Source organism: Myotis brandtii, unplaced genomic scaffold, assembly GCF_000412655.1.
Source record: "Myotis brandtii unplaced genomic scaffold, ASM41265v1 scaffold1223, whole genome shotgun sequence".
Taxonomy (NCBI): Eukaryota; Metazoa; Chordata; class Mammalia; order Chiroptera; family Vespertilionidae; genus Myotis; species Myotis brandtii.
The window spans coordinates 694,717-703,980 of record NW_005354265.1 but is presented as its reverse complement, the minus strand read 5'-3'; the positions used below and the strand labels follow the sequence as shown (position 1 = coordinate 703,980).

General features: G+C 58.4%; 2 protein-coding genes across 3 annotated transcripts in view; one reads left to right on the top strand and one right to left on the bottom strand.

The window, feature by feature from the left end:
• PITPNM3 (PITPNM family member 3) overlaps positions 1–3,760 on the top strand; it is a 73,954-nt gene extending 70,194 nt beyond the window's left edge. Inside the window, exon 20 of the mRNA XM_014533716.1 lies at positions 8–3,760. Coding sequence (XP_014389202.1) covers positions 8–85 — 78 coding nt within the window. The 3' untranslated portion in view covers positions 86–3,760. The remainder of the gene's footprint in view (positions 1–7) is intronic.
• A 1,190-nt stretch (positions 3,761–4,950) lies between these two features.
• Positions 4,951–9,264, bottom strand: part of FAM64A (family with sequence similarity 64, member A) — a 9,905-nt gene continuing 5,591 nt past the window's right edge. The window contains exons 1-5 of one of the 2 annotated variants that reach the window (XM_014533702.1): positions 9,024–9,085; positions 8,171–8,487; positions 6,320–6,615; positions 5,713–5,808; positions 4,951–5,113 (exon numbers count right to left, since the gene is read on the bottom strand). In XM_014533702.1, the coding sequence (XP_014389188.1) occupies positions 5,080–5,113; positions 5,713–5,808; positions 6,320–6,615; positions 8,171–8,464 (720 nt within the window). In that variant the 5' untranslated portion in view covers positions 8,465–8,487; positions 9,024–9,085 and the 3' untranslated portion in view covers positions 4,951–5,079. Of the gene's footprint in view, positions 5,114–5,712; positions 5,809–6,319; positions 6,616–8,170; positions 8,488–9,023; positions 9,086–9,264 lie in introns of those variants that run through there. The other variant, XM_005858889.2, reaches the window with a different exon arrangement.

Below are 9,264 nucleotides of genomic sequence, written 5' to 3'. Positions count from 1 at the left end.
GCCTGAGTCCGACAAGGACCACGAGCGGCCCCTGTCCGCACTCAGCTGGGCGCGCGGGACCCCCAAGTTCGAGTCGGTGCCCTGAGGGTGGGCTGTGCGCGAAGCAGGGGGCCCCTACCTGGCTGCCTGCGGGGATGGGAGCGGCTGCCTTCTCCGGGACACAGGCCTTTTCTTGCTTTTCCCCTCCCGTGTCTGTCCAGTAGTGTCTGACCACAGGGGGGAGGGGTCCTACCCGGCCTTGGGGGGCTCCCTCGGCTGCCAAGGGGTGAGATCCCCGTCTCAGTGCAGCCACTGCTGCCTCCCCGGTGCCTGCGGCTTCAAGCCCTAATCGGGGTTGATGTCTGTGAGGTGGGTGCAGGCCTGCCCGGAGCTGGAGTGTTGGACAAAGGCGACCATCTTTCTGGGTTTTCCGGGCTTCCAAGGTCATGTGAGGCAGGCCGGGGATCCAGGGCCACTGGCAGGAGGAGAGGCGAGTGGCATTGGTGCCTGATATCCTGAGTCACCACCTTGGGCCTGGCTCTCCTATGGCAAAGCGGCCACTTTCTGGGAGAGAGAGGGTGTCCCCTGGGCCAAGCTATGTTCAGGTGTCTGTCCCCAGCCCTGGGGGGAGGGGTCTGGTGCTGACGGGCTGTCCTGCAGCTGTTCAAGTCCCGCCTTCTGTCCTCAGTACCTTCACCACTCTCCTGTGGCCCCGAGGGCAGTTGTTCCTCTTTCTGGAGTCCCCGCCTGGTGCCGTCCCCTGTGAGGCTGTGGCCTTGGGCTCTGGCCTAGCTGGGCTGGCTGTGAGCCCTTGAGCCAGCTGCTTGCCCTCTCTGGGCCCTGCCTTCCTATGTAATTGCGGGATCTCCCCAGCTGAGATAGGATGGGGGCGCGTTTTGACTCCTAGGCTATCCCACACTTCTGCCCCATGAGGCTTTCCAGGACCCGAGCTCCTCAGAGGGCTCAGGGATCTATGCTGTCTCCACAGTCGGAGAGCGGGACTCAGAGTGGGCGGGAGGGAGCAGCTATTGCCCCACCGCTTCGGAGATGCCCCTGGGGCTGGGGGAGGGGTCCCTGCTCCGTGGAGAGGTGGTTTTGTACTGATGCCCACATCCACTGTCCCAGGAGCAGAGACACCGCCCCAGAGGGCATGGATCTGGCTCCTCCTCTCCAGCGCGGCCCAGTCTGATTCCTCCCTTTTGGCTCCTGGAAGGTGTAGAGCTGAGATCCCAGAGTTCTGGGGTAGTTTTGGCTCAAACTGTTGTATTCCTTTTCCTCCCCTTTGTCACTCAGCTTGGTTTGGTGCCCATAACTTCCTCCTAGATCATCCCCTGAGGTTGGTGGGGCTTAGCTCTCCTGGGGCCCCTCGAAGCTTGTCCAGGCCCTCGTGCTGCTGGGCCCCTGGCCTGGGCATTGGTCTCCTGCAGCTCGGGCCTGGCTCTGAGCCCCTCGTGCTGTCACTGAAGTGGCCCAGTTCTCTGTGTCACGGGCCAGGCCACCCCAGCGCCCGGACAGCTGCATACACAGCAGGCACCTGTGTCAGCTCAGTGTCGCTTCTGCTCAATGTCTACCTCTTGCAGTTCCCATGTGGCCAGCGTTTTCCCCAATGGCCGGCCGCTGCTGGTGGGGGCGGCTGGCACCACTGGCAAATGGGGCGCCTGACTGGGCTGGAGGGGTCAGGGATCCCAGCCCCTAACCCTGCTCTCTCGACTAGAAATGTGTCTTCTCCAGTCTGCCCGCTCCTGCCACCCCAGCCTGCCTGTCTGCCAGCTCTCTGCGTCCCTTCAGTCCTGCACCTGCATTTCAGCAGCGCCGAAAAACTCTGCTGAGAAGGGGCGGTCACCCCAGGCTTCCTCTCTGGTCCTGCCTCCCGGCAGTTCACATTCCTCCTTCACATGACATCTTTCTCGGCGTCCATGAGGCACCAGCTCATGTGGCTTAGCCACCTCAACCCTAATCCTCCCTTCCCTCCCAAATAGCCCTGAACTCAACTTGGGCAGACTTATTCTGATTCTCTGAAACCCCATCTCCTCTTTGCAGAAGGCACCGATGTATTACTCTCAAATGATAAAATAATTAGCGCGAGATCCTTCTTCCCCGTCCGATTCCCTCTGCCTTTCCTGAGCACCCCAGGCTTGGAGCCAGAGGGAGCAGGCATGCCGGACACTGGGGAATTTGAGTCCAGGCTGATTTTGGGGGTGGGGGCTGGGATGTGGGACCTAGGGGGAGGGCCCCCCTTCCTTTCTGGAGCTCTGATTGGGGCTCCGAAGCCTCACGCCTGGGATGTGAGGGTGTACAGTGAGTGCTGCGGGCAGGCGCTCTGGCGGTGTTAGTGGATGTGACCGTGTGGTTCTGTCTAGTGACCGGACTCGACATTGTCGGTTTCAGTTCTGCTTTTCACAGCAACTGTAACCAATAAGCACTTTCTCTTCTGGTGGTTTGTTGCATTTGTTCGTCCAGTTTTGTTGGAGCAAAACAAAGAGCCGAGTCTCATGTTGTTCTCCGGAGGGGCCGCTGCCCCTCCCCAAGTCGTCCCGTGGCCCCAGTCGGCTGTTTCCTGGCGAATCCCTCCAGCCCCCGTGAGCCGGCTCCACTGGGGCTGGAGAGCGGACTTCCCCGCCTGACCAAAGCGCCCCGTTTCTCCGTAGCATGTTTGTTCCTCCCAGTTGGGGGGCTGTCCTGCTGGAGGGCCCGCCTGCCACCTGCCTGTCCCTTCGCCCTGTTGGGGGTTCAGGGTGCATCCACAGCCAGGGCCTGCTCGCGTGGCATCATGGTTTTTTTTTTCTAAAGAGCTCGACTCCTCCCTTAGGCTTCACAAAATATGAAAAAAAAAAAGGGGGGGAGACTTTTCATGCATTTGGATGAGCGTCCCTCCTGCCCGGACCCTGGACCAGAGAACACAAACATGTTTGCACCCCAGTATTCAGACATCACTAGCGGGTGGGCTCTCTGGGTCTCCTTTTACCACTCTGGACCCAGACCCATGCCCAGAAGTGTCCTGCAGGCAAAGCGTGGCACCCATTTCTCAATGAAAGCTGGGCCCGAGGCAGCGTGCAGCTGTGGTGTGGTTCTGCGTGGACACGCCCACCCGGCCCAGGTGCAGCCGGCCCGGGAGGGGTGCTCCGGCTGGAAGGAGCCTCGAAACTGACCCCGCCTTAAACAACCAACTTTCCAGCTGAACCCCAGGGGGGTGGGTGCCCAGTGTGCTGGGGACCTAATCTGCCACAGGAAGTCACCTCCCTCCTTCTGCTGCCTCTGGGTTTGGGGGAACGTTCTTAAAAAAATCATACTTAGGGTCAAGTCCAAGCATCGAGGCCTGGTCTGGGTCCTGCTCTCTTTGCTGAGAAACCGAGAGGGTGGTTGGGGTAAATACCAGTTGGACCTCACTCTCGTGGGGACAAGGAGTGGCAGGTGACACCAAAGAGGGGCAGGACAGGAGGGTGGCTCGCTCATGGGGACCCCCACCCTCGGACCCCACCGTCCTATTTGTTTACTTGGTGGTGGCAGCCTGTCTGGTCTTGTTCGCCGTCTGACTGTTCCTGTGTGTACCTCTCAGTATTGTCCGTGGTGGGTGGGTCTGTGGGGAAAAAGGTTCCTACTCCTCATGGCTGCCTTGTACAAAATCCGTTAGAAAAGAACATGTAAACTATCAGATTTCTAACAAGACAAAAACAGCATTACGGAGTTAAAAGATTTTTACAACGGGTCTTGATTTTGATGTGAGCTGGTTTTTAACTCTCAAACGTTGTCACTTAAATAAAAACCTTATTTGCCTTTAAAATGTGCTTTGCTCTGAATGAAGCTGGGAAACCTGTGGCTGCTACTCCTGCTCTCCCTGAGCAGGGGGCTGGCTGGATGAGGTGGAGGGAAGTGGGGAGGACGAGGGGAACAAAACCTGGCCCCAGGACAGACCAGAATGACACAGGGGGGCGGGGGGGGGGCATTGTTACAGGGAAGAGATGTCAAATACAGAAAGTCTTTTTTTTTTTTAATGATGAAAGAAAATATTTCATTATTTCCCATAGATGTACTGCTGGTACATCGAGAAAACCATTACTTTTGGTATATTTTGTACATGGTTATATTGCTGAACTCTCCTATTCATTCTTTCAAAAAATTATCTTTATTGTTGAAAGTATTACAGATGTCCCCCCCTTTCCCCCATTGATCCCCTTCTCCACACCCCCTCTCCCCCAGGCCCTCACCACACTATTGTCTGTGTCCATGGGCTATGCACATGTGCATATAAGTTTCATGGTTAATCCCTCCCACCCCAGCCTTCCCTCTGAGACTCCCTCAATCTGTCAGAGGCTTATTATGGAAAAGCAACATTATGAAGGGAAGTTATGCCCTGATTTCTTTCTAATAAAATGACAAAGCAGATTTCTTAAAGAATTTACAAAGGGCAGAAATTGCTGAGCAGTGCTACTCCTCGCTGCCACCCACAGTGCCCGGTGCTGAGAACATAAATAGGTACCCGTAGGCCCCGGGTCTCAGAGCCTGGATATCTCTCCCATCCCTTCTTTTGGGGCAGGCACGGGAGCTGTGTCACCTCCTGGGCTGTGGCAGGCGGTCCCTGCGGGGCTCAGATGTGGTCCGAGCAGGAGAGCAGAGGCCCTTGACCAGCCCCCACCTGGGCCTCTGCCTGTCAGGTCCTTGTCAGCAGTGGCCCAGGGGCACTGCCAGCTCCTGGGGGCTTCCTCCAGGAACTCAAGGGTGCGCAGGCATGGATCCCACGTGTGGGGGTGTGGGGGTCAGGTATGGCTCACTTCCTGCAAGAAGGAGCTCTCTTCTTGCCCCTCATTGTGCTTCAGGGGGGAGGGAGGAGGACACCAGAGCCTTCCCCCAGAATGAGGAGCTGGAAGGTGGTGGGTGAGAGAGGTCAGCAGCTCAGATCTGAGCTGGTAGGAAGATGGCACGCTGCCCACTCTGCTGGGCGTCAGCTCTGTGGGTTTTTCCAGGAGACTCAGTTCTTTAACGCGCCTCCAGATCTGCACACGCGCTCATGTAGGAGGAGGAGGAGAGGAGGAAGAGGACGCTGGGAAAGATGCTTGGGAGGAAAGATGCTCGGGAGGAGGACCTTCCCTGAAGGGCACTCCATCAGTCTCGAAGGAGAGAAATGGCCATGTCAGCGCTAGAGATGGGGAAGCAGAAGAGACAGGCCATTGGGTGCGGCAGGCTCCGAGGGCCCTCCCAGCCTGGACTAGGCAAGACCAGACCCGGCAACATGGTGGGAACTTGGCACACTCGGCATATAGTCAAAGCTCGCAGGGCCACCTAGGAGCCCGTCATGGCCATGTAGGCACAAATGGCCCCAAGTTAGGGCAGCTCCAGACCTGGGCTCCGCCCTCAGAATGGGTTCCTGAGCAGACAGACCAGGAACTCCAAGCAGCCACACAGCTTCTCCCAATTCCATGGGTGGGCAGGGCATAAGGGAGCCAGCCGTGGGGAGTGTTGGAGGCAGGACAGGTCTTCAGGAGCCTGGGGAAGTTCCAGGTGGTGGACATATGTGGCGGCCTAAGGCCCAGAAAGCCACGAATCTCCAGGGTGCATCCTCAACTACCGCCCCAATCTAGGTCTTTTATGTCCCCTCATGTTGCAGACAAAGAGACTGAGGCTGAGAAGGGGAGGGACTGGCCAGGGTCATACAGTGGCCAGAGCCAGAACCAGAGGCCTGCCTAAAAAGGGGGACCTTGCCAGCCACTTTGCTTGGGAGGATGGCTGCCAGCTTACCTCTCTTCAGACGCAATGGCCTCATCCAGCTCCTGAGACAGCTTCTGGAGACGCTGGATTCCTGCCCCCACGGGCTCCAGGTCACTGTCGGATTCACTGAACAGAAGGAAAGGCCACAGGCACCAGGGACTAGTTGGAAACCTGTGGCAGGTGCCTCCTTCCTGCCCCCCAAACCAGCACTGCAGCCTGGGATTAGTGGGGGCTTGTCATCACCCCAGACCCTCGCTCCAGGAAGTGACATCAGCGCACCTTGGAGCAGCTGGCAGAGAACAGATGGATCAAGGCTCATGGGGTCAAGGCCAAGGGCAGGAGATCTTGCAGAAAGGTGAGCCCTGCTGTTTCCCACTTGAGTCTCAGTCTCCAGGTGGTTTTAAAACTGGCTTGTAGGCTCACTAGGAGGCTTGGGAGTGTGATACAGGCAGAGCTAAGCTCTCCCCTTCCTTTTATAGATGGGGAACTAAGGCCTTGAAGACTTCCCCAGGTCCCTGGCTAGTGGGGTGCAGAGCTGGCCAGAACACGGATGTGACTCAGCTCAGGGTGCCCCTGGTTCCAGGGAGCCCCCGGAGGGGCCCTTAGTGTTTTGGGGGCCAGGCACTCTTCCACTTACCTGGGGGAGCAGAGGGGCTCTGTAGAGGAGTAGGGGCTCCGGAAGGCGGCCTCCCTCCTGGACCTCCGCAGAGGGTGGGCACGTGGGCCTGTCTGGGTGGAGTGGCGGTGACGCTCCCACCCCCAGGGGCCCAGAGTTGAGCGGCCAGGGCCGGTTCCAGAAAGCTGGGTGCTCCTCTGGCTCAGGCTGCGAGCTGGGGGGCTACCACCCTTCTGTGTCTCTCTCTTCCTCCTCCTGGCTTTCACCTGGGTTTCCACCAGCCACTTGGTGCCACTTTGGCAGGACTCCTGGATTCTCTGATGGGTACATGGAAGTGTGAGCACAGACAAGCTAAGGGCCACCCTAGTCTCCAAGCCATACCTCCGCCCCCTCCACCTACCAGCCGTCCTACGCACACAAGCAGCTTTGTCTCAAGCGTGAGGGATATGGGTGATGCCACCGCAGGGACCCAGCTCAGAGCCCCAGGTATGACTGGTCTGCAGCAAAACCACTCTGGCTCAGAGCCTCCAGGCGCCTAAGACCAAGCCCTCTTTCGAACACAGACTGACCCGGAGATTCAAGAGCAAAGCCTGACCCCCAGGACACTGTGAGATCATTCGTCCCCCTGCTTCTGGTCGTACTCTGTTCCACCCTCCACACGGATGCAGAGATCCCTCTCAAGGGCAGTTCTGGTCATGACACTGCACTGCTCAGTGCCCTCCCACAGCTGCTCATCACCCACAGGGCCAAGCCCTAACGCTCGGGCCTTTCACTCCGCTGGGGGACGGCTGTGAAGGCTCTTCCTCAGCGAGAGGAAACCAGAGTCCAGAGTCCTTAGAGCAAGACCCGCGTTACGTTAGGTGAGTTATGTGCCCTTGGGCAGGCTGCCTGGTTTCATCCCCGATCCCTGGGCATGAAACAATCATGGGGTTCTTCTAGACAAGGACTAGCATTTGGCTCAGACACCTCTCTACAAAGGGTCCCCAAAACATCTTCCTTGTCCCATATCTTCAGATTCCCAGTCAGATACTAAGGAGAGCCCCCTCCCGCCCCCAGTTCTCCCCTTGGAGGTCTATTCACTCCCATGGCCTCTGTCCTTTCTAGGTGACACCTCCATGCCTCTCCGACTCTAGGTTTGAAGACACATCCACTTGGAAGGTCCACAGGCACCTCACACCCAACATAAGGGACATCTTCCTGCCCACACATCTCATCTGACACCTCAGCCCCCCAAATCTACCTTCTGAGCAGCTCTTGAGGCTGTTCACTCCTCTGCAAGGCCAGGCCCTCAGCGCCCCCTCGTGGGAGAATCTGCTTCTAACCCCCTTCTATCTAACTCACCAGCTAGCTAAAGAACAGGTTCTAGTGTGCTAATTAGACCTGGTGCCCACCCTGCTGTAAATTCTTCCCACTGGTTCCCAAGACCACCAGTCTCTCTTGGGAGTGCCCAAACACCCTTGGCACACTGAGCCCCCTCTCACTGCCCCACCTTGCTCTCTGGGTCTGGGCTCTCACTACTTCCCCTGTCACATGCTCCTCATTCTTCCCCTTTCCTGGGTGAATTCCATGGAATCACCTCACCTGGGAAGCCTTCACTGACTAAGCTAGTTTTTGGTGTCCTCCCATCATTAGCCACTGGCTTACAATTTCCATCACAATACAGCTCTATTATCTTGTAGAGTGAGGATGTTTTCTCCATGACACTGTTTTCATTCCCTCACTCAACTATTTGTTGAGCACCTACTATGTGCCAGGAACTGTTTGGTGTGCTGGGAACACAGCAACGAACAAATCAATGTCCTTGTCTTCATGGAGTCTATGTTCTTGGGGGTTCCTTAGGGCAGCCGTTGACCTGGACCTGGTCAGCATTACCTGGGACACGGCACCCAAGGCGTTCTTAGCTGAGCGAGCTGCAGCCTGGAGGCCCTGCTGCTCTGGCTCTGGGGTTTCCAGGCGTTTCCAGGAGGGGCCCGCCCCTAGGTTGAGGCTGACTGCTCTCAGGGGCAGCCTCCTTTGGAACTGTCTGCAGAGGGAGCCCAGGGCTCCGCCGGAGGCCTCCAGATGGCCAGCTGCAGGCGGCAGCTCATTGCTCTCCTCCAGCTGCTGGTGGTCCTGGAGAGATCTCCTGCGCATGGACGTGCTCACGCCGGGCCACCGAGAGGCCATCGGTCTGTTCTGTTCACCAGACCCTGGGAAGAGGTCAAAAGGCAGGTCAGCAAGGCATCCTCCATCCCATTCCCAGGCTCCACAGAGACCTGGGTACAAGGGAAGAGATGGGACGGAGGCCCATGGGGTGGGTGGATGGCTCAGGCTGGGAGCAACCCTGGGTGCGGGAGGAGAATGCTTCCTGAAGGGGAGGGTGTGGTCAGCGATGCCCGGGAGAGGGCAGAGGCTGAACAAGGCTGGTCAGCATTTCCTGCGGTCCCTTGCTGTGTCTAGAACAGCTGTTTTTTCATCCCAGCCTCAGGCGGGGAGGGAGGCAGAGTCGGGAGCGGCCCTCCTTGAGCCTCAGCAAGGGGCCCAGCACCGGATCAGCGCCTCCCACAACCCGCCCTGACCCAGCGAGCTCCCACCCAGACCCTGGACGCCTGGCCAGAGCTCCCGATTTCCACCCTGCCACCCCCAGATGCCCACATGCATGCCTGTCCTAACTAGACACCCCCTCACCCCATCGCCTCTGGTCTCTTCTGAACAGAGGCCCCACTACGCCCCGGCCTACACTCACCCCAAAGCTCCCACGCCTGCGAGATGCGGAGCACAGATGCACCTCGCCCACCCCGGCCGATTTGAAACTCGGCGCGGATCCGCCCCCTGCCCGTCCTCGCAGCTGATTGGCCCCGTCCCCGCCTCGCTGTCGCGCCGGGGATCCTATTGGCTCTTTGCTCTCGCGGCCGTGAGTCCGGCTCTCAGATTTGCCGGGTCGCCCCCATTCATGCTCGGGACCCCCGCGGGCTGGGCGCCCAGGG